Below are 27,395 nucleotides of genomic sequence, written 5' to 3' on the forward strand. Positions count from 1 at the left end.
TAAATTCCTTGAATCCTTATTCTCATGACACATTTTTAGTAATGTTTTCTATGTGTTCCCTTATTGAACAGTGGCACCTTGTGTTTTATGAACACTTATGTATGGTACCAGTGACTTTATAAGGGGTCCTCGGTTTAGGATGTAGTTCCGTTCTTGCGGCTGCCACGCAACTTAAATTTGTATGTAAATCGCCGTAATCTATCACTGACCTAATGCTAACGCAATAGTAAAGTCATAATTAACGTAAATATTTGTATGAAAACTACTTTAAGGGCATGAATATAAAACAATTAAATAAAATAGTAAGTCAGCAATAGCTGCGCGTGCTGCAATGCCACGTATTCTCACGCCGCTGCGCAAATTAGTTCCTTGCACTCCATTCTTAACCTGGAAAAGTTTGTAAATCAAGGAACTCCTGCATTGTTAGTCACTTTGCTTAACATCTGTTAATCACAATAGAAATGGCTGCCACTCACTTCTCGCACTTTCCCTGCAGCAGGAAGTAGCCACTGAGACAGCTCTCGCACTTGTCACCAACGCTGTTGTTTTGGCAGCTCACACACACTGCGTTCTCCTCGGTGGGACCCTCGGACACCCAATTGTGGATCTGTTAAGAGGGCAGCGCTTTGAGACCCAATGGGGAATAAGAAACTAGGCGGCGGTGACCAGAGGTGGGAGTACGTCATATCTGTGCAAGTCATACGTTAGTCTCAAGTTTTCACCTTTTAGTATCAAGCAAGTCCCAAATTACTGTGGCAAAAATCCCTGAGTCCCCACTAAATGTCAAACAGGTTGACTCATCACAGCATACCAGTGGGTTGCCATATTTGTATGCACTGCAGAAAACATAGCTCTTTGTTCAAAAACAGAACAAATTACACACCGTCTTGCAAACAATGTCCAATGTAAATAGACGAGCCTTGGTAAGTTAGTAAGTTAAGTAGTTCAAATCTAAGTTAAGGTGAGTCTCGTGAATACAAGGTTAAAGTTTTTCAAAAGCCAACCAAGTCGTAAGTCGCTAATATTGACAACTTAAGCCTGACTCGAGTCGCCCACCTCTGGGATTGAGGTTCGCTACTCACGCTCTTGGGCTCCAGGGGAAAGCGGCGCGGGTTCTCCTGGGCTTTCTTGTACTCGTCGCGGGACAAACACAAAGCGCTGTTCCCCCGGCAGAACTCCCGACAGGGCCGACAGGTGCCACCGCCTTTGGCTGAGCCCACGAACAACGGCTTGCACTTCTCGCAATGCTTCCCCTGCAATCACAGGAAGGTGACAGTGGGAAAAAAAGTGTAAAAGACCCAGCGAGTCTGTGTTGGGCAAATCGTGTCCACTTACGATGGTGTTGTTGTGGCATTCGAGGCAAATGTCAGGTTTGGCAACGCTGACGCAGTTGCTATGTTTATTGCAACTGCACTGGGAGGAGCAGTTGTCCCCCACAAAGCCAAAGTGACAGCGGCACATGCCAGGGGAAACGCACGTCCCGTTCACACAGCCCTGCGCGCACACCGGCTCACACTGACCACTCACACTAGGCAGGAGATAAAAGGAAAATGCAATTGAATATTAAAAAAGAAAATGCAATTGAATATTGAATAAACACTCGGGATAGACCGATTATCAGCCAGGCCGTCCGTCTATCTGCGCCACTATTCAGAATTTTGATGCATATCGACATCTTTTTTTTTTTTTTTTTTTGTGCAACAGAACTAAAGTAACACTGTTGGGTCTCTGGAGTGCCTGTCAACCTATCAGGTGTGAAATTAAACAACCGAGTCAATTGTTTGTTATGTGCCTATTACTGAAAATGTGTCTGTGAGCAAGCTGGAATGGAATAAAGGAATAAAAATGGTTTCTTGGTCTTTATGGGTGGACCCTGTTTTGCCTGGTCCTTCATGTTTTCTTTAAATAATTGTACCCATCTTACAAATTCTGCCTGGGTAATCAAACATATGAGCAAAACTGTGTGTTTTCTCATTTACTAAATAAAAGTAGGGCTGTGAATTTCAAAATAAGAGCAAGTGAGTAAAAAGCAAGTATTACGTGTTCAAATAAGGTGCTTAACTTCAGAATAATTCTTTGAAAAAATTAACTAAATACAGATAATACTTCATGCTTTGATCATATGGGTAGAAGCAAAATCATGTATTGTAAAAATGCATTATACATCGGTAGAAGGGTTTTCCAGAATTTTGAGGTCAACTTTAGGGGTGCGTTTTATACATGGGTGCGCATTATACACGAGAAGTAAATGTTATTCACCTAGTCTGTTCCAATACCTTTGCTCACTTGAAAAGTGGGTGGCTTCAAACAAAAGGTGCTCTGTCCTGAGTTGTTTAAAACATCTAGTTGTAATTGCCATGAAATAAAAGCTGGAATTCTGAACTTTTGTCTCATATTCATCTTTTGATCTGAAACCTAAATATCTTCAGTATACAACAAAAACAAAGGAATTGACCTTGCAGTTCCAATACTTTTGGAGGGGACTGTACTTGGCCTGAAAAATTGTCTGATTTCAGCTGGACAAGAAATAGTGTAATTCATGCATCGTTTGGGTATTTTGCAAAAAAAAAAAAGGCTAAAGAAAAAGCAAAACACAGGCCGGGAATTACTCATTTGATACTTGCTGAGTTGAAGTGTCGCAGGACATGCTGAGTAGGGTTGGACATCGAGAATCGAGAACCGATTGGAACCAGGACAAAAATTCCGGTTCTCCCGGAATCGTTCAAATTAAAAAAATTCGCTTCCCAGTTTAAATGCCGACAATCCGCCGATCCCGAATAAGAAAGTGTCGAAAACCAACGAAGAATGCGCACGAGGATGTGCTTGTGCCGCCGAAGTGTCTTAACTTAGTTAAAATAAATGATCAGTCGACTCAGCGCAACACTTGGAATAAGATTACAACCCCAATTCCAATGAAGTCGTGACGTTCTGTTATGTTCACAGATGCTGGCTTTTGAACTTTGCGTCCATAACAGTCCGGATGGTTCTTTTCCTCTTTGGCCCGGAGGACACGAGGCCACAATTTCCAAAATGAATTTGAAATGTGGACTCGTCGGACCACAGAACACTTTTCCACTTTGCATCAGTCCATCTTAGATGAGCTCGGGCCCAGAGAAGCCGACGGCGTTTCTGTGTGTTGTTGATAAATGCCTTTTGCTTTGCATAGGAGAGTTTCAAGTTGCACTTACGGATGTAGCGCCGAACTGTATTTACTGACATTGGTTTTCTGAAGTGTTCCTGAGCCCATATGGTGATATCTTTACACATTGATGTCGGTTTTTGATGCAGTGCCGCCTGAGGGATCGAAGGTCACAGGCATTCAATGTTGGTTTTCGGCCTTGCCGCTTACATGCAGTGATTTCTCCAGATTCTCAGAACCTTTTGATGATATTATGGACCATAGATGATGAAATCCTTAAATTCCTTGCAATTTTACGTTGAGGAACATTGTCCTTAAACTCTTCGACTATTTTCTCAAGCACTTGTTCACAAAGAGGTGAACCTCGCCCCATCTTCGCTTGTGAATGACTGAGCAATTCAGGGACGTTCCTTTTATACCCAATCATGGCACCAACCTGTTACCAATTAGCCTGTTCACCTGTGGGATGTTTCAAACAGGTGTTTGATGAGCATTGCTCAATTTTCTCAGTCTTTTTTGCCCTCTGTCCCAGTTTTTTGGGAACATGTTGCAGCCATAAAATTCTAAGTTCATGATTATTTGCTAAAAACAATGAAGTTTATCAGTTTGAACATTAAATATCTTGTCTTTTTAGTGTAATCAATTAAATATAAGTTGAGCATGATTTGCAAATCATTGTATTCTGTTTTTATTTATGTTTAACACAACGTCCCAACTTCATTGGAATTGGGGTTGTATAATGTGCAAAGGAGGCTTTCACAATCTGTAGACGTCGGCATGCTCGCTCCAGCTCCGAGCCTCAGCCTACACTGTGCAGAACTTCAGTGAAGTCAAATTGGGTGAGTGTGAAACAATAAAATATGCCAGCTAACAAGTTAAACAGTGGGTTGCATTTTTGCACTGGTGGTTTTTAGCGTTAATTTTCATTTTCAAACCAACATAAGAGCCGATGACAGAAAAAAAAAAGCTTAACATTGAGCTAAAACTTCACCAAATGTCAAACTAACAACTTTACATCACAATGAATTGGGACAAAATTCACATAAACGTTGTCTCACAGTATCACAAACACTAACCTTGTGCCTCATCGGTGGATAGCTAAAGGAATCAACGTTTTATAGCATTTGGTTTGATTCATTTAATCTTTTTCTTGCCATGTAGGTTTTCTTTCTTTTTCAAAATTCACCGGTGTTGTTTGAAGTTATTTTTCGTGCCAAAATTCTTTTGCGTAAAATAAAAGGCTACAAGCTTAAAACAGGAAGTCAAGTTAAAACCTAAAGTTAAACCATTTTACGAGAAAAAACAATTAGAAATAACTATTTTAACAGTGCTGTATTTAACTTTTAGCTGAAACATGAATATTCTATTCTTAAAGAATATTAAGTCAATTGGGTTAGTTCAACACACACTGCCTTTTAGTTCATAGGTTTGATATTGATACTGGTTACAAGGAACCCTGAGTCAAATCTTCATTTTAATCTGTGCTGCGGGCTGCTCAGAAAATGCATTTTCATAATTTGGACACCCTTTATTTAAACCATGCTAACTTTTTTGACCCAGCGCCCTCAAAGAATCGAAATCGACAATCGTTTAGAACTGGAATCGAAATGAGGAATTAGGACCGGAATCGCTCAAATTCAAACAATGGCCAACACTAATGCTTTTTTTCCAGAACATTTTGGAGTAATCCCTAACTGTACGATCTCAGTAGCGTTCAACTTTAAGAGGTACTACTGTATTGCCACACTTGGCCTTTTTAATAAGGTGAGCGAGTACTCACCTGCTGAGAATGTATCCCTGTTTACAAGTGCAGTGGTATCCTTGAGGAAGATCATGGCAGTCCTGGGTGCTGTTGCAGTGGTGATGGCCGTTAGCGCACTCGTCCTCCCCTGGACAGTGCAGGAAGGACCAGCTGCTGTTTCTTAGCGGACACACGCTCTCACTCACTCCTGTGAGGAGGATAAAGTGGTTAAAACTTGGGCTTAAAACATTTGTGAAGAGGCCATCTAAAATCAAACTCCTCTCACCGTCGAGTCCCCCTTGAAGGCAGTATCCCGCCCCATTTCCCCCCTGCGTGGCGCACCAGCCGCACTGAGGCCTGGCGATGCAATGGGAGCACTGGGTGAGCTGGGAGCATTGGGGAGAGCAGGAGTCGTCGCCGGAGAGAAGACGACCGCACTGGCCCGCTTCACATCGCAGCGGCACAAATGACGGACTCATGCACTGCAGGAAGGGGACCAGATAAGAGCAAAGATTAGAAACATTAGAATTATTTATCTGCCTTTGCCTATTAAACAGAACCTACAGAAGGCCGGCTTTTGGTGCTGCATTTTTCTAAAGTGCAGACAGTGATGACCATCTATTGCGTTCAGCTTTCAACAGGGTGGGAGAAGTAAGTGTCAAACTTCAGCATTCCCTTACTCAAAAGTGACATCCTGCCTCTGTTTTGTCTCTGATACTAACTGCAAAGATTTAAAAAAAAGGTGGCGAAATGTCAGCTTTTACAGGGTAAATGTGGTTTCTAATTCTACCGCAGAAGGTGGAAAGATGCCGGCTTGAGTTTTCCCCACATTCAGTGTCAGTTTAAGGCAGAACGACACTGGAAATGGGTGGTAAATAGAGGAACAAAAAGTGGGGAAATGCTGGCTTCTGCAGGCAGTGTAAGAGTGGTTCCTACCTCAGAAAGCAGACAATTGCCAGGTTGACTTTGTTCGCCTCATTCCGTATCAGTGCCGTTCATACAGAACAGTGAGATGGAAAATGTTATCTTTTAGAGGCTAATGTAATAATGTATATGTTAAAATTTCTAAATGTGAAAAATTGCTGTTTACATAGAAAATCAAGATGGAGGGCGGGGAGAAATAAGCATCCAAAAAGCGTGGAGTACCTTCTATGAGGTGTCTCGTTTCACATGTTGTATGGTATACTTTGGTAAACCCTGGTTTCTGATATTACCTCCTGAAGTGGAAAATTGCTGAGTCGACCTCATCCAACTCATTCCATCTCAGTGATGTTTATACAAAACAGTTACGGGGGGTAAAAAAGTGGGATAAAATTGGAGCTTCTGCAAGCAATGTAAAAGGGGTTTCTGGTACTAAATGTGCCAACAAAAAGTGGATTTTACAAGCTTAGTTTTTAGTCTTACTTTTTAACAGAGAAACACCCACAGTGCGGCGGAACAGTGGACAACTGGTCAGCACATCTGCCTCACAGTTCTGAGGACCCAGGTTCAAATCCGGCCTCCCCTGTGTGGAGTTTGCATGTTCTCCCCTTGCCTGGTTTTCTCCAGTTACTCCAGTTTCCTCCCACATTCCAAAAACAAGCATGGTAGGTTAACTAAGATAAGACTCTAAATTGCCCATAGGTGTGAATGTAAGTGTGAATGTTTGTTTCTCTATGTGTACACTGCGATTGGCTGGCAACCAGTTCAGGGTGTACCCCGCCTCTCGCCCAGAGTCAGCTGGGATAGGTTCCAGCACACCCGCGACCCTAGTGAGGATAAGCGGTACGGAAAATGGATGGAAGGATGGATGGAAGGACACCTATAGTACACTTTCAATGCGTCTCTCTTACCTGCTGCAGGGCCATGCTCCACACACAGTGTTGCCAGCCCCCGTCAGAGCCTCTGGAACTCAAACAGAGGCTACAGTTGAGGAGGGTGTGGCAGGGCGGAGGGCATGGCAGCGGCGGTGAGGATTCCACCTGCATCGGCGAGACGTTGAGCAGGGCATAGCTGAAGCATGTCCAGTCGTAGGTGGGGTTCACGCTCAGGATGCGCCGCGTCTCGCCTGGTGAAAAAAGTAGAAGTGAATGCTGTTGTAACGGATATACACAAACACAATTATAATTACGCTAGGGCAAAGAATTTTATTGATTAAGTCGAGTTTGTGTCTTTCACTAACAATATGGCTGCGAAAAGAGAGTTTACAAAATCACAGTGTGTTGACAAATCATGGACTTTCCCTACACCTCTAGAAGCAATTTTTCAACAAAAAAAAGCAACAAGAGTTTAGTTCCTGCTAAGAAATAGATGAGTAGAATCATTTTCATTGTATTGTGGATGACAATAAAAAAGCTCGGTGGAAGGCAATCACAGTGTCAATCGCACTAAAAGCTTTGCCAAAGAAATGGTGGCCATTTATCTGCAAAAGCCTTGTTTTTAAGTAGAGTGCTTTTGTGCTTCCAAGCCGCAAATATTTTGCTGAGATCTCCGTGTCTCATCTGTACAATTGTGAATAAGAATAATAATGCAATACACTTATATCGCACTTTTCTAGGCACTCAAAGATACTCTACAATTGCATGCATTATTGATTCACTTCATTAGACACACCCTGGCGGTGGTAAGCTACTTGTGTAGCCGCAGCTTCCCTGGGGCAGTCTGGAAGCGTGCCTGCCATTCTGCGCCTATGGCCCCTCCGACCACCCGCAAACATCAACCATATTCATTCATAGGCATTGTGGGTTAAGTGTCTTGCTCAGGGACACACCGACGACATGCACTCGGGCGGGGATAGGAATTGGAGACCCTCCCGGTGCTTACCTTCTGCGCCATGCCGCCTGTGAAAAGACAGAAGGCTGGAGGGGGGGTGCATTGTTGTTCTGTGACAACAGACCAACCGAGCCATGCGATTGATATTAAACTATTTAAAATGTGAATTTCTTAAGAATCTTGTTTACATACTTTTTGGACAAAACAAAGCCCTTATTTTCACATTATCTGTAAAAACAAATATATTTCTGTGGAAGTTGATCCACCTTAATGCTAGAAAACGTTTTCATTGTATCAGTTCATTGTATCAGGAGAAATAAAGTAATGGGATGAAAACAAAAAGCAAAACGTTTTGAACAATTAGTCCTGCTCTTTTTCTATAAGTGACATATGCGAAATGTAATAAAACTGTAAATCGGATTTTTGTGAAGGAAAAAGAGACTATTACCTGTGCGTTTGAACTGGCGGGTCCACATGCATTTGCCAGATGCCGTGCACTTGGGGCAGTCGGAAGCCTCGCAGCTGGTTTCCGTGCAGTTGCTGGAGAGGAAGATCTCACGCTGGTTGATGCGACAGTCGTGTTCAGACGTGCAGCTCACCGAGCTGCTGATGCAAGCCCCCTCGGGGCAGTTGGTGCACCACTTGCACTGGAAAGCAGGCTGGAAAACAAAAAGATAAACAAAGATTTGACACAGAGGAGTCGTGTCAATTGGACTTATGCTAATCGGCGGGAACAACCTGCGATGGACCGGAGAATGTCTTGGGATGTCGGGCGAGGCATTCGCTGCAGGTCTTAAGTCTACGGCACTGATCTGGCTGGCTAGGCGTTGGCGAACAGGGCGACTGGCCAGTGAAACATCCCATTCTATTAGAAATGGTGAAGGGAATTAATCTATTTGTACATAAACCAAAGATTAACAGTGGTGCCTTAAAATACGAGTGACCCGTCTTGCGACTTTTTTTTTTTTTTTTTTTTTTTTATAGAAACGAGCCATCGTGTGGCCAATTTTTTGCTTTGACTTGTGAGCAAAAATTTGAGATCACACTTTATGAACCCGGATGGCCACAATTGATTTTCAAAACAAACAGATCCACCAGGTCATTTTTAGATGAGGTTAAAAAAAGGTTTAACATTTTAATAATACAATACTATTTCAGGGTATATGTTTTAAATTATGCAGAATTTATGTAATTATTATTAGTTCGTATATTTCATTATATATGTTTTTATTTTACTAAGATTTTAGATTTTTAGATTGTTTTTCTTTACAATAAATCAAAAAAAACAAATGTGCTTAATTGCAAAAAATATTACAGGACTCTTGATAATGGAAATGCTTGGTGGGCCGGATTATAGAACAGAGCAGGCCATACTTTACCCACTGTAAATGTAAATAATGTCAACATTAAAACAGTGCTAATCTGTTACCGTTCAGCACTATCGGAAGATGTGCAGGCTCCTCGGCACCAAATGCAGCTGCCGGTGGTGGTGTTACAGGTTTCCGGCGTGGCCATCACGGCACATGGGTCAGCTGGCATCGTTAGGTTCAGAAGACGACCCAACGTAACCCCGTTGAAGCCCCCCGACAAGAAGAGGCTGCCGCCCCAGCTTGTCATGGCGAGAGACACCGAGCGATTGACCGGATCGCCGATGGCAGAGTCTGGCCAACAGAGATATGATGTTAGGACAAAAAAATAAATAATAAGGAAGACACAGAGGGACGAGATGGACTACCCGGCTGGATCCAGGTGTTACAGTTGATTTGGTACAAGGACACAGAGTCACTATAATCCTCCGATTCTGTCCTTCCCCCGACGATTACCATAGTGTCTTTCATCAGGGCTGCAGCATGGAAAAAACGGGAGAGGGGCTGCAAAAAAAATTCAGTGAAATAGCAGAAATGGATGAGTGACTTTTTAAAGGCTTGTGCAAAAATAGTTGCCGCTATGGGGAGCCTGACCACCTAATAATTGTGAAAGAAAACAACCAAGTACACCTTTAATCATCTATCTCTCTTTCTGGAAATCCGTCTGCGAGCGAGACGATTTTGACAGTTTCACTTTAAATTGTGGACAAATTGCTCACACTGTGACATTTGGAAGGTAGATCTAATTACCTTATTACCCTGCGAGGGTACCAGGAGGGACCACGTGAAGTTCGGGTAGTACAGGCTATAAAGCTCTCCCGAGGGCTCCACGGCTTCCACGTGGAAACGGTAACCTCCAAACACATACACGGCGTCAGTCTGCTCGTGGTAAACGGCCGAGTGGCCGTATAAGCCTGTTGGTGGCATTCCAGTGTGCGCCACGACGGTCCAATTTCCGGTGTGAGGGCTGAACTCGAGCAAGTGGTGGTTGAAGCCGTTCTCTGGGGAGTAACCGCCAATCAAGAGCACTGAGTTGTCCCGACGCACTGTCAGCGTGTGGCCCGCCACTGGGGGCAGCACTGAGCTCTGTAATGATGGATAAAGGTTGGGGGTTGGGGTTGGGGGGAAATGTAGGGCTGCAACTAACAATTATTTAAATAGTCGATAAATCTGTTAATTATTTTTTCGATTAATCAGATTAAAACAATAACTTTTTCTATTTAATTTCACTATTCAAAAACAGGACATTATTTGAAATTAACAGAAAATCCACAAACATAAATTGATTATGATTCAGTCACTGGTTTGGTCCGTAACATCCATCAGAAAATCTGTAAAAATGTTGATAATTGTTTTCCAAAGTAAAAGCAGATGGTTTCAAGTGTATTTTTTTTTGATGAAACACAAAGACAATCAGTATAAATATAATGATTTATATTTACTACTTTATTATTATAATAATCCATCCATCCATCCATTCCCTGAGCCGCTCATCCTCACAAGGGTCGCGGGAGTGCTGGAGCCAATCCCAGCTATCATCGGGCAGGAGGCGGGGTACACCCCAACTGGTCGCCAGCCAATTGCAGGGCACATAGAAACAAACAACCATTCACACTCACATTCCTACCTACGGGCAATTTAGAGTCTTCAATTAACCTACCATGCATGTTTTTGGGATGTGGGAGGAAACCGGAGTGCCCGGAGAAAACCCACGCAGGCACGGGGAGAACATGCAAATTCCACACAGGCGGGGTCGGGGATTGAACCCCAGACCTCAGAACTCTAACCAATATAATTATTAATATTTAATGTTGGCTTAGGTTGAATTTCTGAGGATTTGGACAATGTTAAATTAAACCAGGTCTCTAAACGATTAATCGATTATAAAAAATCATCGATTAATTTGATAATCGATAAGTTGTATATTAATCATTGCAGTTCAAGGGAAGTGTGATCAATTTGAGGTCCAAATATTGCAGAGTCTACACAAAATGCCCGTTTCTCAACCTTGTGCTCTCTCCAGACCAAACTGCTGAGGTTAAGACTCCACGCGTCCATGGCAACAGAGTGCTGAGTGACTCCGCCCACCACCAGCATGCAGCTATGACTGGTTCCCATTTCACGACTGCTCAGCAGGGCAGCGGCGTGGTGATAGCGAGCGGGCGGCGTAGAACCCTCATCTGGCGAACTTGTCAACATTTGAGTCCAACGGCGCTCCAACACGGAATATCTAAAACAAGACAAAGAAAGCTGGTATCATATGCCTATGGACAATTTAGTGTATTTCCACCACTGGAATAAATAAATGCAGCACCTCATAGCCTCATTATTTTACCCCAAAGAAAGAAACAAGACTAATTTTGCCCCATCAATGTCTCTCACCAAGTACTAATTTGCAACTGGCGATTTGACCAAAGAGCAGTCCTGCTGTGCAGAAGCATTTAACCAAAATGTTGAACATTCTTTGTTCAACAAATAGAAGAAAGCAATTGGGAAGTGATTGTTTATTAGACAATGCACAGTGACGGTGGAGTACCATAAAAGTGCAAAGAAATGCACGATTTCACTTCTGCCACACTATTTTTGTTATTTTCCTTAGTAAAAAAGTGTATTTGATTGTTGTTACTTTTTTATTTACACATTAAGAATACAGTTTTGCTAGCGGGTTAAACGCGCAATGTATTGTGGGTTAATTATTCATACCAAAGTGTGCGGTCATGGAGGGTAAGGACTGACTCACTGAATGACTTACAATATTTAGCTTAAATAATATTTACAATGAAATGTGAGAACTTTCAACTTCATCTGGAGTCCGGACTGTGAGCTGGTTTAACGCACTGCACGGCTGACGTCACGTAGTAAGTGCTTCTCTAGTTAAAGAGCTGATTAAACTTGTCACTGGGAGCGTTTTCTCACTCTTTGCATCAAATTACTGTGGTGGGAGCCAACCTTTTTTGTAATGGAATATTTCCAAGTATTTGAATAGTCGTTGCAAGGCTACTTAATACACAACAGTATTGATGATGTGACTGTTGCTTACCTGTAAATATTTCCCAGAATGCCCTCTGAAAGTGAGAGTCCTCCGTACATCCAAAGGTTGCCATGAGGTCCAGACACCAGAGAGTGGCCCATCCTGTGGAGGAACCTGTGTGCCTGGTTCTGTGTAGAAAAAAAAAAAGTGTGTCACAATGTCCAGTGCTCCACGGCAGTTTGCGGGGGGGGTGGGGGGGGTGGGGGGGGGTTTGTGGGTTGTCATAGTTATGTTGTACCACTGTCAGTTGCGTGTCCAGCAGTGTCTCCCAAATCAGGCTGTTGGAATCCCACGGGACAGCGCAGTCAGAGCCGGCCCAGTTCTCTGAACACACACACACTCCTAGGGTCTGAGAGAAGAACGTAAAAAGAAGACATTTCCACTCAATGCTTCCATACATCGCATTTTCTCTGAACCGCAGAATACAAAGCGCAGGAATAGTTCTGCCTGTCCAGAGAAAGGCATGCAAATTAAAAATAAAATCTAAATGACTGAAAACAATAATTCTAACTCTTCTTTAATACTTTTACTTCCAACACTTAACTACATTTAATAACATAAACTGCCTGATACTAAGCACATCAAATGTCAGATACCTTTTCTCAGGTAGAATTCTGTTACAACACTTTTCGTTTTACCCAAGTATCACTTCCACGTAGTTTATACAAGACTGGAATGTGGGAGGAAGACAAGAGTACTAAGAGAAAAACCCACGCAAGCACTGGGTGAACATACAAACTGCACACTGGAAGCCTGAAGCCGGGATGTTCAGACCCATAACCTCAGAACTAACCACGAGACCGCCGCCACTCAATGCAATGAATCGGAAATGATGGTCACCACACGTACTATATTACAAGCTCCTCGTCCTTCTGCAATGCCACAGTCGTGGGGGCACACGGGCCGGTCACAGTGGGGGCCTCCATATCCTGGAGGGCACTGGCAAATCCCCCCCTGGCACTGCGCGCCACCAGGACATGGGTGCGACCCGTCGTCACCCTCGTCAGAACTGTGGCGACACCGCCGCACCCAGAAAGACGCATTGAAGCCTTGGGGCTTGTTCGATGACACGTTGGCCTCAAAGTAGACGGAAATCACACCTGGTGGACGGGAGATGAGGGAAGCAGAGAGGGTCAAGTGATCTGTTCAACTGCTTTTAAATGATGAGCATATGGTGATGCGGGCTACCTGATGTTGCCTCGACAGTGATAGGCTGTGTCCTTGTTGTGCCGCAGAATGCCCCGATTAGGTTGTGGTCCGAATGTACGACACCGTTGCCCAGGAGACGAGGAAGGCCGTCAAAGACATACACATATGAACTCTGCAAAATAAATACTTGTATTTATTAATTTAATGTGAATCAGATATTTCTTAAGGCGGACATATTGTGAAATATTTACTTCATAATTGTTTTTATACGAATAGATGCGTGTCTGGAGTGCAAATGTGTTTCTGGGCAAGATGTTCTGCAATTCCACCTAACCATGACATAAGAGTGGGACTAATTTACTTAATAACCACCCCAACATTGAGCCGCTAGGTTCGTAGATCTGCCACTATAAAGAAAGAATGTGAATAATGGGAGTTCAACAGAGCGTTCCCACAAAGGCAGAAGAGCTAACATGTTAACTCACTTTACAGTGAGTATGGGAGTCCGGATGCAGCGTGAGGGCAACGGGCGGACACGGCTGTCTCGGGAGACAGGGCGCCAGGTTCTCAGTCACTGACAGGACCCACAGGCAATGGGAGAGTCCACCGTTTCCCTCTGTGCCACTCCGCCAGCCCAGGGATGAGGAGAGAGGTACAACAGGGGAGGAGGAGCTGGAGGAGAGCAGCACAGAGCGCCCCTGGCACTGGCGATAGCATGTTCCGTTGTTGCTAAAGGAGGGAACAAACATGTCAGTACAGACAAGCTATGATGTTTTACTATGATCATGACGCTGAAGAAACAGAAATGAAACAAGAAAACGTTGTCCACCTTAAGAAAATAGTTTAAGTCTTCAGATAAGAACAGGGAGTGTTTCCTCATGCTTGCCAAACGAGCCCACATTTAGCACTACTGCTTTTTTGTAGCTCATTTTACACCATTACCATTGTGCTCCTTTATGCCAATTTTGTGTGGCAGTGATTCTCAAAGTGTGGTACTCACGTGGTATGAGCCTGAGACACACAGGGCCTGATTTAATAAGATCCCAAATACCAGGGCAAAATTGGGTGTTCACTCGAACAGATTGCATGCGCTCTTGTTGGGCGTTTTGCACATGATCCCAAATAGCAGCGCTATACTGGGTCTTTAATCACTCTAACAGCTTGTGCGCTCTGGTTGACAACAGGTGTAAAAGTGGTAGAGACCACTGTAAAAAAATTGTTTGGCACTTTAGGTAACACTGATGGTTTTCACTATGGAACATTTGGGACAGCGCCACAAGCACAAAATGAATTTGGAATTGATGGATTTGGAAATGTTCGTGGAAGACGAACATAAAAATGTTACTGAGTTACAGAAAATAAGTATATTGCTCCGATAATTTTGGGGAAGCCAGAAAAGCTACATACAAGTCATGCTTTGTTTGATTTCACTCGTTCAGAGTGTGCAGGATTTGGATGCATCTGCCCCTCTTGTGTAACATTGAGTTTAAAACTTGGAACAGAACACCACAAAAAGAAGTCTGGGAGGGGCCAGCACCAATTATCACAGTGTGTTGAAATAATTCAGTCGCATGGAAATGCAGAGTTGATGAGTTTTGTCACAGGCAATATGGTATAACTCCTTCTTGTGACTGGCTCCAAGACAGCCATTAGATCATTCAGAAGCTCCAAAACTGCATTACTGGCAAAACAAAACGTTTTCCCGCTGCCTCTCATTTGACCTGCGCTACATTGGCATTGCTGTCCGTGCTGGTTTGCACATGCCTTTCTGACGCAATACTTAAAGACACCATCGCAATTGGTGTCAGGTTTGACAAATGACATGGCACATGTTAAATTCATCTATTGGCACATACTCCTCACCGAAAGCACAAATTAACTGCATAGCAATTTTGCACGTTAGGCAGATGCACTCCTGGGTGTGCCTGGTGAGTAGATCAGTTTCCCCGTCTGTTTGTGTGAGCAATCAAGTACGCAACCGTTTCTTCTTAAGTCTCTGAAGTATAACCTTGAGTAAATCAGCTCTTAGTGCTTCAAACTACATTTAGAACTGCACAATATTAATTCTAAAGCTTTTATAATGATTATTAACAAATCCGCGGCACGGTGGCCGACTGGTTAGAGCGTCAGCCTCACAGTTCTGAGGTGCGGGGTTCAATCCCCGTCCCCGCCTGTGTGGAGTTTGCATGTTCTCCCCGTGCCTGCGTGGGTTTTCTCCGGGCACTCCGGTTTCCTCCCACATCCCAAAAACATGCATTAATTGGAGACTCTAAATTGCCCGTAGGCATGACTGTGAGTGCGAATGGTTGTTAGTTTCTATGTGCCCTGCGATTGGCTGGCAACCAGTTCAGGGTGTACCCCGCCTCCTGCCCGATGACAGCTGGGATAGGCTTCAGCACGCCCGCGACCCTAGTGAGGAGAAGCGGCTCAGAAAATGGATGGATGGATTAACAAATCCTTTTTATGATAGTTACATCAATTTGAAATTAATATTATTAAGTAGTGAACCTGTTGATATTAATTTCATTTTTAAAACATTGCTTCCCATTTCTCTTGCAAAGCATTGCAAAAACTGCATGGCTGCTCTTATGAATACATTCATACTTAGTTATACTTATTTATTGCTAATTAATATATTTTAATGTGTTTGACAGCTTTAAGCAAGCACGCTGTGCGAGTGAGGAGAGCGAACAGGCACAAAGAAATACTTATAAAGTGTGTTTAAAGAGTTTAAATGTGTTTAAAGCATGTAAGAGGGTACAAGTATTTTTATTAGTCTCTTAACTCTTTCATTGCCAGCCGTTTCGTGAGCAGGGAACCCCCTAGACTGCCAGGCATTTTCAAGCAATTTCACTCATTTCAACCCCCACAGAATATTGTGTAATATGACTATGTAAACACCAAAACAAAGATCAGACTCTCTTCTTTCATCAGAAAAAAAAAATAGCGTACACCATTCTTTAGTAATCAGCAGTCAAATATAGATTACTTTCAGCCAAATCTGTTTCTGGAGGGAAAAAACTGAGAAAACGGTCTTTTTGTGAAAGCAGACAGATCAAACAGAACAATGACACTAATATGTTTTTATTTAGTGAAAATCTCAAACATCTGAACATTAAACAACACTGAAAAAGTACTTTTCAAAGAAAATAAATAATAAATAAATATAACTGTACAGAATTTACATTAGACAAAAATGCATGAACAAATGGGGCTTCCACACTTGCACTTTTGTCTTCCAAATTCTCCTCCTCTACCGTTTGCTCAATAGTCCAGGTTTTTATTACCTTGCGCATAAAATCTAGCAAAGTTTGATCCAGTTCTGGATTTTATTCTTTGGTGGCAGTGAATGGGATCTTGTGTGGTTGTCATTGTCCTTGAAACCAGTCCCTACTTCTCCTTGAAGCAAAACCTGTGCAGTTTAGAAACATTACTATAACTATTACTAAAAAATACATTGTTGAAATTGCTGTCGTGGGACGTGGAGAAAAAAAAGCTTTCAATTACCTTTTTTGTCTGCACTGCGTACTGGAATAGGTGTCGAACATCTGCTGAATGCATAACCTGTACGTTTAAAAAAAAAAATACATACCATTACTAGAGAATATCTTTTATTGATGACGTGTTTTGCAAGGGTAAATAAAACCATTACTATTCTTCGTCGCAATCGTAAAGGACGTTCGACTTGCGGGTGTTGAATTCCTGCAAGATGGACAAAAGGGAAAATTCAAATCAGTACTGGCAACAGATGTTACATTGTAATGTAAACTAGTGGGACTAAATTATGTTTTTATGTAACAAGGATTGCAGGAGTGTGATTGCTCCCTAAATGTAGCTAACGCGAGCTGCAAACGAGTTACCTTCATCTCCATATCATCCGGAGGGATGAAGCTCGGCTGGCGATCCAGAGGGAGTTCACTCGTGACGATTCCGCGTCTGATTTACATAAATCCTGGTCGGTAGACGATCAGCTGGCAAGCGGCCGAGGATGTTTGGCCCGGCATATCGCTCGGAGTGTCATTCTGACTCGGCGCGCATGATCTAAGGCGTCATTCCTGTCGGTCGCAGGAATATTTGTCTTGCATTGCCGCAATAAATTCCTCGTACCGAAAGCTTTTTTGTTAAGATACTTCTTCATTTTGTCTTTTCTCTTTTCTGCCATTATGTTTGCCTTCTCTCATTGTTTCCTGTACCCCGCTGGCCCGCCCCCTCCTTCTTCATCTGAGGGAGGGACGTACACCTTGAGGCATCGTTGCCCTCTACAGGGTGCCAATCCTCATTGCAGTTATCCAGAGGCTCGACGATCACACATAAACCGCACAAGACCCTCCCCCACCCATCCCCGTTAAAAAACACCATTGACCGTCTTTAGACGGCATTGGCAGGGAATAGATGGATTCTGAATGACGGCTTTGGACGGCATTGGCAGGGTATGAGTTAATATTGCGGATTTTCATATATTGCGGATAGGTTTGGAACGTATCCTCCGATCCGCAATAAACAGGTGTTACTATATTTGTAAAATGTGCGCTCACCTGGGGTCACCGTAGTAACCAAGTAGGCAGGACTCACAGTGTGGGCCCTGGGTGTTATGTGTGCAGTAGCACTGGCCCGTCTGGTTGTGGCAGTATCCTCGCAGCGGGTCGCCGTGGCCATTACACTCGCACTGCACGCAACCACCGCCGCCGGCCAGGGCCGAGCCGTAGCTCCCCGGGCGACAGTGCTCACAGTGGGGCCCTGTAGTCCAGTCTTAAAAAGAGAAGCCAAGAAGATTCATTTGTATAGATCTCAATGGAAGGAAATAAAATCATCCTTTGAGGTTCCACCTTGGCATTCGTCACAGATCCCTGGCGCAGTGATGCAGGTGGAGTGGAAGTTGCAGCCGCAGTCCACATCACACTCAACGCCACTCAGAACTAGAGTGGCAGGGTCAGAAGTCCAACCCAGCGAGCATTCACATTCGAAGCGTGGGCTGCCGCTGCATTGACCCTCTCTGCACTCATTGTAGCACCTGCGGGTGGAGAAGGTTTTAGTTTAAATATCTGGACTTTAAATTGGACATACAGTGAAACCGCGATTCATGAACAGCTCAATGTTTGACCTATTCCATTCACAAAGCACAGACCAAACAAAAATTTTGCCCGATGGTCAAACCTTGTTGCAGTGGGTGAACTTTTCATTTATCGCTTTTGTGCTGGCAATGCACCCATTGTGGGGAGGCGGATCCCCCTGAGCCGCTCCAGGGTCACAGTTGGTTGCCACTTTACTTAGGGCGTCATTGTGTGGCTTTTCTGTTTTTCATCTTTATTTTCATGTTTTGCTAGCTCAATATGGGTCCAAGAGAAGCAACTGACAGGTGTGGCATGAGTGAGGGATTCACTGTGGACTTACAAATTACTATTGACGCATTGCAAAGTTTGCTTGCAAGTACAGACCAGTATGGACCAAACAAGTCAACAATTGGCACTTTTGTGGAAACCTTGTTGTGAAAGTTAAGGGGTTTTGTGATTTCCAACTGGCTGTGAACGGATCAGAGGAACTCGTGACACTTTCAGAACAATTTGACCAAATTTGTCCGAATTTCCATATTTTCTAAATTTTGTCAAGAACATTACTATGTGACAGTCATAATCATAATCATTAATAAATTATGGCTTCAATATTTTCATTTAAATGTTTTTATTATATCAACCTCGTAATGGCGGACGCAGTTGCAGCCTGTATCAAAGTACCAATATATGAGATTTCGACATTGCATTATGAAAAATATCTGTGTCTATGGATTAATTCTCCTTTGCCAATTCTGTTTTCAACCCTGATTTAAAAAAATAAAATAAATAATAATAAAAATAAAACGCAAGTCTATTAAAGCAGATTAATCAGATCTCAACCGTCAAGATTAAAACTCAGCACTCTATTTTGCAAACAAACAAATATCATTGTTTATAGATTGAATTGGATAGTTTATGTATGGATAATAGTTTTGGTTTCTATTTTGTGCAAGGTACTTCTTGTACATGTCTTCTCTTCCATGCTATATATATTACATATTTACACTTCCTATATCCACAATTGCTGCTGAAATGATGCAAATTTCCCTATTGTGGGATTAATAAAGGTTATCTTGTATTACAAATATTTAATAATAATACATTTTTAACCTGCCCACGGCGCGAAAAATAACTTCACGACACCGGTAAAAATTAAAAGTAAAACGAAAAAGAGTAATGAATGGAACCAAATGCTCTATAAAACGTTGATTGCTTTACCTACCCACCGATGAGGCACAAGGTTAGTGTTTGTTCTACTGTGAAACAACATTTTTGTGAATTTTGTCCCAATTCATTGTGATGTAAAGTTACTAGAATGACCTTTGGTGAAGTTTTAGCTCAATGTTAAGCTTGTAATGCGACTGTTTCTACTTTCTTTACAGTATGGTAAAGTAATTTATATTTTATTTTTGTGTCTGTCATTAGCTCTTACATTGGTTTGAAGACTAAAATAAACCATCAGTACAAGAGTGCAACCCACCGTTCAACTTGTTAGGTGCCCCAATGTTGGCAGAGACGTATTTTGTTTCACTCACCCAATTGACTTGACTGAAGTTCCGCGCGGTTAGGCTGAGGCTCGCAGCGGGAGGGAGCACGTCAGACTTCTACATATCGTGAAAGCCTCCTTTGCACAATATAATCTTAATCCAAGTGTTGGACTGAGATGACTGGTTATTTATTTTAACATAGTTAAGACACTTTTGTTCGCCGCTGCTGTTGGGCACAAGCACGTCTATGTGCGCGTTCTTCGTTGTTTTTTGCCGCTTCTTCGTTGCTTTTCGCCACATCTTCAAGGTCGGCGGACTGTAGGCATCAAAGCTGGGAACCAAATGTTTTCAATTTGAACGATTCCGGTAGAACAGAATGTTAGTCTTGGTTCCAGTCGGTTCTCGATTCCCGATCCCCAACCCTACTAATAAGCGGCACATGATTGCTCGGTGAAGTTGTCTACGGTGGTGGTCGATGAGGAGGTACTCGTGTTTGGTGATGTGTCCATGTGCCACATATAAACTGCAGTATATGAAGTGCCGCGTCAAGTACAGACGGTTTTACTGTTCTTATGGGCGCTCACTTTCTTCCCCAGTTCGGGTCGGCCAATTAAAAGAGGCCAATTTCAGTGAGCAAGTGTTCTAGAATTTGTATTTATTGTATGTACCGTATATGTATTTGCGCATGTCACAGACGTGTTATTAAGTGTTAAGTCTTTAAAATTGTGAAAACAATGCATAATGTGTCTCCTTTACGATTAACAAGGTCTTACGTCTGGTTGCAGTGCAAAGTGCCGTCCCCCATGTAGCCTCGCTCACAGTGGCATTCGTAAGAGGTGGGGGTGTTGATGCAGGTGGCAAAGAGGTGACAGTTATGTAGGCCGAGACGGCATTCTTCTACATCAGGGCAAGTGGGGTAGGACCACACGGCATCCTGGTCTTCGCTCTCCATGTGCTCCAGCTCCATCTCCATGTCCAGAGGACGAGGCGGGGCAGAGGTCTGTGGTTCAGGGCTGGAGAAGAAAAATATTTCAGAACAAATCCTCTATTTCTATAGTGCTTGTCCTCGTTAGGGTTGTATGTGAGCTAGAGCCTATACCAGCTGACTTAAGGCGAGAGAAGCCGGCTACACCCTGGACTGGTCGCATTTTGATTGATACTTTCCAGTCAGTCTTTAGGCCCCCATTACAGCACCAAGACAGCTCTTATTAACATGACAAATGAAATCCGCCTGAACACAGCTGCAGGCAAAGTCTCTGTTTTAGATCTGCTGGACCTGAGCGCTGCCTTTGACACAGTCGACCATTTGATTTTATTACAGAGGTTAAAACACTCAGTGGGAATCTCTGGTACTGCTCTAAACAGTTTCAATTCCAATCTCGAGGACAGGACGTACTTTGTTGATAATTCATAACTGTGTCAAACACCAAATGGCAATGACCTGTGGGGTTCCCCAGGGGTTAATCCTGGGACCGTTATTGATCAATCTGTACATGCTTCCATGAGGCCAGCTAATACACAGCTATAAAGTGTCCTACCACAACTATGCAGGTGACACTGAGATTTACATGGCAGATGAAGATGGGCCTGAAGAATCACTCTGTCACTGCATCGAACAAATCACTGTGTGGATGCAAAATCATTTTCTCCAGCTAAACTCAGACAAAACTGGAATGAGTGTCTGTGGCCTACAGAAACAAAGAGCAAAGTGTTACAGTGTCACTAAGCAAGCCCAAACAAATGACACGGAAATTCGACACACCACAGAGAAGAGTAATGTTAACAAGCCTGCCAAATTTGAATGGAAAAAAAAAATCTAATAACAAACTAAAAAAATAAATAAAACATTTTAAAAAATAAACAAATCGCTAAGTATATAAAATCAGGTTTCAAAACATGAATAATAAGGGCCAGCTCACAGATGCTGTGGGCGTATCGAATGGATGCGCCAAAAGGAATTAAACATACTGAGTGGGTGATAGCTTATACGCCAAAAAAATCACGTTAGGAGGCTCAACTTAAAAATGTAATGGTTATTGTGGACTATAATCATAAAAATAAGCACACAAGTCAACTTACCCTCGTTGTTGGTGAAATAATATCACAGCCGAACACGGCACCTGACGACAGAGGGATGGTAGGAGGAAGCCCAAGTAGTTATGCCTGGATCAGACTACAAGACAAATTGGATCTTTCCTGATTGCACTATGTCAGACTACTGGCATAAAATCCTGCCCTATCTCAAGACAGACAGTGGCAACACTACAGAAGTGTATTCCGATACCACCGCATCCCATCTTTTCCGATCACTGGGCTTTATCTTGTCAAATCAAACACTGTCGGAGAGGCAGAACCAGAAGACGTGACACCGGTCAACGCGACCAGATACACTCGTTACAATGGCGACGACGACAATACGGCGCGCCAATGTATCGTGTGTGTGTGTGGGGGGGAGAACCAAATGACAAAAAAATGTGTGGTGGTTATCACCGGTGCTCGGGAGAAGACGTTTATTCAAGGATTTCTTTAGGTATGTTCACGTATTTTTAATATGATACGGCTCACAAGCAGGCAACAAAATGTTATGTAGCCTAGCAAGCTAGTGCTAGCACTACTGTACGGTTGTACATATAAACATGCCAGCGTTCTGTCGTATCATGCTCTAAAGCTTGGGTAAACAATGGTTTGTGTTGCACCCTTATGGTGTTAACATGGTGTTCGTTATGGACAATCCGTGACGAGCACAGAAGTCCAATAACAGAACACAGCTCAGGTTCTGATCGGGAGGGCCGTTCCTCCCAATCACGCCCTTCCAGGTCTCACTGTCATTGCCCACGTGAGCATTGAAGTCCCCCAGCAGAACGATGGAGTCCCCAGCGGGAGCGCTCTCCAGCACCCCCTCCAAGGACTCCAAAAAGGGTGGGTACTCTGAACTGCTGTTTGGTGCATAGGCACAAAGCTGTGTGTGGAGCCGAGTCAAACTATATCTCGTCGGAACTTCTTGACCTCACACACCAGCTCAGGCTCCTTCCCTGCCAGAGAGGTGACATTCCACGTCCCTAGAGCCAGCTTCTGTAGCCGGTGATCGGATCGCCAAGGTTCCCGCCTTCGGCCACCGCCCAGCTCACACTGGCACCCGACCCCTATGGCCCCTCCCACAGGTGGTGAGCCCATGGGAAGGGGAACCCACGTTACCCTTTCGGGCTGTGCTCGGCCGGGCCCCATGGGTGCAGGCCCGGCCACCAGGCGCTCGCCTTCGAGCCCCACCACCAAGCTGGCTCCAGTGGGGGGCCCCGCTATAGGCTTTAATTGCTTGTGCTGGGACCAATAACATTAACATATCAACTCACAGGTTCTTACACGTGTTTAGACACTAAAAAGAATCCCACCGCACCGCTCATCAGTAGCACTGCCTTGCTCATTTCCTACATCCTGTCCTACCCTTTTCTATCCTCTCTCATCTTGTTCTCTTGGTTCGTTGTTGCATGTCCTCACGTGGTGTGTGTCCCCCCCCATCCACAAATAATAATACGATTTGACTGTTGTAACGTTACTTGTGCTCACATATCTAGACTATTCTTCTGCTGTGGTTCGCACCCCTATTCCCCATGTCCACTCTGTCCCTCTGTCTGTCTCCTAAAACAGTTTCTGTCCGGCTGCATTTTCAATAAACGTCAGAATCATTAAAAATTAAAGAATAACCAGCGGGAGTATTCCAAACTTTCCTGTTGCACAGCAAAACTGTTCCACCACAAAAGGCATCCAGATCCACGATTCTGCAAGGCCATGCAGCTCAACAGGACAGGTTAAAAAATAAATAAATAAAAATCCAGCACTATACTGTTATAAGTCTTTGCATATGTTTTCAGTAGGGTTGGGCAACGTTTGAATTTGAGCGATTCCGGTCCCGATTCCAGTTCCTTAGTTCGATTCCAGTTCCAAACGATTCTCGATTCCGATTCTTTTCGAGGGCTGGGTCAAAAACGTTTGCATGTTTTAAAAAAAGGTTATCCAAATTATGAACATCCATTTTCTTAGCAGCCCGCAGTTTAGACTAAAATGAATATTTGACTCAAGGTTCTTTATAACCAGTATCAATAACTATGAACTAAAAGGCAATGTGTGTGGAACCAACCCAATTGACTTAATATTCATTCATTGTTTCAGCTAAAAGTTAAATATTTGAATCAATATTGTACATAATATAAATTGTTAAAATAGTTATTTTAACTGTTTGAACTTTTTTATTTTATTGTTTCACTCACCCAGTTGACTGAGAGTTGACTTCACTGAAGCTCCGCAGGGTGTAGGCTGAGGCTCGGAGCGCATCAGATGCTACACATCGGGAAAAACTACTTTGCACAATATAATCTTATTCCAAGTTTTGCACTGAGGCAACTGGTCATTATTTTTAACAAATTGAAGACACACTTTTGTTCGACGCCGCTGCCGTTGAGCACAAGCACGTCATCGTGCCCGTTCTTGTTCGTTGTTTTACGAATATATACAAATCATATTAGCCCAGTGCTCAAAATAGACTTCAAAGCAGCTCTGACTGGACAAGTCTCTTCATGGTCTTCCAAAGCACATCTCTAACATGTTAGCGCCATATGAACCTTCTCAGGCTCCCACCCAGCTTCTTCCCAAAGTCAGCTGGGTTAGGCTCCAGCTCACTACCAGTAAGGACAAGCACTATAGAAAATGGATGGGTAGATCTCAAATGGGAAAAATACAACTACAATGTTCCCCCACATTTTTTTAATTTCTCCTATTCGCAGATTATTATAATTTGTTTTTACCTGTCCTTCGTTATTAGCTGAAAAGCTCCTATTTCCTGTTTTTATGCTCAGGCCAAAGCGCTGTCTAATATAGAAGTATTGGTTTGGCGCCCTGCGATTGGCTGGCACCCAGTTCAAGGAGTACCCCGCCTCTCGCCTGAAGATAGCTGGGATAGGCTCCAGCACGCCCACGACCCATGTGAGGATAGGCAGTACAGAAAACGGATGGATGGATGATTTGGCGCCATCTTGTGGCATTTATAGGCAATTAGAATTATTTGTGGAGGGTTGTGACTTGCTCAGGGATTTTCGCAATTTGTGGCAGGGTCCCCTATACCTCTAACACTGTACGATACTTACTTAGCAACTCGGGCTTCAGCTACGGCCACACTGCAGTTAAACACAGATGGGTCATCCATTCCAGCCCAATCTCCTCTCAAACATCTAAAAAACAAAATGGGACAACAACATGAAACAATTAGATTATCACACTGCATCGTCTTTGTTGTCGACTGCACTTACTTTCCGATAGTGGGGTTGTTGTAGTCGCCACACCAGCCGCACTGGAACGTTCGCAGGCAGTCGGTGCAAGTGTTTAAAGCAGAACATTGCTTGCATTGCGGAACCGAATGCACACTAGTAAGTCAGGAAATGGCAAAATTAAGATTTAGAACATATAAGTGTCCTTAAGTAGTGTTGTGTGATTGTTACCTGTCATACCAGTCCCTGCACTCTCCATATGGGTATTTGGTCAGATAGGCGGCGAAATAGAAGCAGGCCTGGGCTGACTCACACCATGCACACTGGCTGGAGTTGGAGAGGCACTCTGAACACGTCTTCCGCCTTGGTGGAGGAAATATAAACATAATAGGAATTTGTTGTAAAATTGTTACACTACTCTTTCTATGAAGATGATTATTTATTATTTTCAACTCACTGGTTGCAGACTCTGGGACAGCCCGCTGGATGGCGTATGGACCCATCCAGGCGTCCTCTCCTGCTGCACTGGTAGTCACCTTTCTTGCTGGAGTTGATCTGCCACTCACAGTAAGGGTCCTATAGGACAACAACAGGCTTATTGGCAACAGGTAGGTGCCATGATTGGGTATAAAAGGAGCTTCGCTGAATTGCTCAGTCATTCACAAGCAAAGATGGGGCGAGGTTCACCTCTTTGTGAGCAAGTGCGTGAGAAAATAGTCGAACAGTTTAAGGACAATGTTCCTCAAGGTACAATTGCAAGGAATTTAGGGATTCTGACACTCATACAATTATGACTGTTTTCTCATAAAATTGTGATATTACTCTATTATTATTATTAATAAAATTCCGACTTTTTTAGTAATCGTAATATTTATTTTCTTGTAAATTTGACTTTATTTTTGTAAAATGTAATCTTTATTCTTGTGAGTTTTCAACTTTAACAAAGAAAACTAAATTTGCACTTAATCCTATTTTCATAAAATAATTTCTCTCCCTCGTATTGTTATAGCTAAACTCTAAAATTAAGATTTTCTCACTAATTATTCTCTCTTCTTCTTCTTTTCCTTTTGGCTTGTCCCTTTAGGGGTCGCCACAGCGCGTAATCCTTTTCCATGTAAGCCTATTTCCTGCATCCTCCTCTCGAAAACAACTGCCCTCATGTCTTGCCTCACGACATCCATCATTGGTCTTCCTCTAGCTCTCATGCCTGGCAGCTCCATCCATCATCATCCTTCTACCAATATACTCACTATTTCTCCTCTCGAAATGTCCAAACTATCGAAGTCTGCTCTCTCAAACTTTGTCTCCAAAACATCGGACCTTGGCTGTCCCTCTGATGAGCTCTTTTCTAATTTTATCCAACCAGGTCACTCCGAGAGCGAACCTCAACATCTTCATTTCCGCTTCCTGTTGTCTCTACAGTGCCACTGTCTCTAATCCGTACATCATGGCAGGCCTCACCATTGTCTTATAAACTTTGCCCTTCATTTAGCAGAGACTTTTCTGTCACATAACACACCTGACACCTTCCTCTACCCGTTCCAACCTGCTTGGACCCGTTTCTTCACTTACTGACCACACTCGCCATTGCGCTGGACGGTTGACCCCAAGTATTTAAAGTCATCCACCCTTGCTCTCTCTTCTCCCTGTAGCCTCACTCTTCCCCCACCATCCTTTCACTGCAGATCACAATATCATCTGCAAACATCATGGTCGCCATGGATTCCAGTCTAACCTCATCTGTCAGCCTATCCATCACCACTGCAAACAGGAAGGGGCTCTGGGCTGATTCTTGATGCAGTCCCACCTCCACCTTAAATTCCTCTGTCACACCTACAGCACACCTCACTGCTGTTCTGCTGCCCTCGTATTATTCTAACATACTTCTCTGCCACCCCAAACTTCTGCATGCAGTACCACAGTTCCTCTCTGGGTACTCTGTCATAGGCTTTCTCTAGATCTACAAAGACACAATGTAGCTCCTTCTGACATTTTCTGTACTTTTCCATCAACATCCTTGAGGCAAATAATGCATCTGTGGTACTCTTTCTAGGCATACTGTTGCTCGCAAATACTCACTTCTGTCCTGAGTCTAGCCTCCACTACTCTTTCCCATAACTTCATTGTGTGGCTCATCAACTTTATTCCTCTATAGCTCCCACAGCACGTCACCCTTGTTCTTAAAAATGGGCACCAGTACACTTTTCCTCCATTCCTCAGGCATCGTCTCACGCACTAGAATTCTATTGAACAAGCTGGTCAAAAACTCCACAGCCACCTCTCCTAGATGCTTCCATACCTCCACAGGAATGTCATCAGGACCAACTGCCTTTCCATTTTTCATCCTCTTTAATGCCTTTCTAACTTCCCCCTTACTAATCATTGCCACTTCCTGGTCCACCACACTTGCCACTTCTACTC

At 43.4% G+C, this 27,395-nt stretch overlaps 1 protein-coding gene across 3 annotated transcripts in view; it reads right to left on the reverse strand.

Moving 5' to 3' along the window:
• The window catches only part of megf8 (multiple EGF-like-domains 8), a 65,098-nt gene that overhangs the window by 13,316 nt on the left and 24,387 nt on the right, over positions 1-27,395 (reverse strand). For all 3 annotated transcript variants that reach the window (XM_061777829.1, XM_061777830.1, XM_061777832.1), the window contains 24 exons: positions 25,432-25,550; positions 25,206-25,337; positions 25,017-25,130; positions 24,855-24,938; positions 20,490-20,729; positions 18,005-18,189; positions 17,714-17,927; positions 13,664-13,907; positions 13,218-13,350; positions 12,879-13,129; positions 12,268-12,378; positions 12,039-12,157; positions 11,006-11,228; positions 9,749-10,084; positions 9,367-9,502; positions 9,061-9,292; positions 8,370-8,496; positions 8,080-8,290; positions 6,713-6,927; positions 5,167-5,362; positions 4,920-5,088; positions 1,336-1,528; positions 1,083-1,253; positions 477-607 (listed from right to left, as the gene is read on the reverse strand). In XM_061777829.1, the coding sequence (XP_061633813.1) occupies positions 477-607; positions 1,083-1,253; positions 1,336-1,528; positions 4,920-5,088; positions 5,167-5,362; positions 6,713-6,927; positions 8,080-8,290; positions 8,370-8,496; positions 9,061-9,292; positions 9,367-9,502; positions 9,749-10,084; positions 11,006-11,228; positions 12,039-12,157; positions 12,268-12,378; positions 12,879-13,129; positions 13,218-13,350; positions 13,664-13,907; positions 17,714-17,927; positions 18,005-18,189; positions 20,490-20,729; positions 24,855-24,938; positions 25,017-25,130; positions 25,206-25,337; positions 25,432-25,550 (4,286 nt within the window). The remainder of the gene's footprint in view (positions 1-476; positions 608-1,082; positions 1,254-1,335; positions 1,529-4,919; positions 5,089-5,166; positions 5,363-6,712; positions 6,928-8,079; positions 8,291-8,369; positions 8,497-9,060; positions 9,293-9,366; positions 9,503-9,748; positions 10,085-11,005; positions 11,229-12,038; positions 12,158-12,267; positions 12,379-12,878; positions 13,130-13,217; positions 13,351-13,663; positions 13,908-17,713; positions 17,928-18,004; positions 18,190-20,489; positions 20,730-24,854; positions 24,939-25,016; positions 25,131-25,205; positions 25,338-25,431; positions 25,551-27,395) is intronic.

This window comes from Phyllopteryx taeniolatus, chromosome 6 (assembly GCF_024500385.1).
Source record: "Phyllopteryx taeniolatus isolate TA_2022b chromosome 6, UOR_Ptae_1.2, whole genome shotgun sequence".
In the NCBI taxonomy this organism is placed as follows: Eukaryota; Metazoa; Chordata; class Actinopteri; order Syngnathiformes; family Syngnathidae; genus Phyllopteryx; species Phyllopteryx taeniolatus.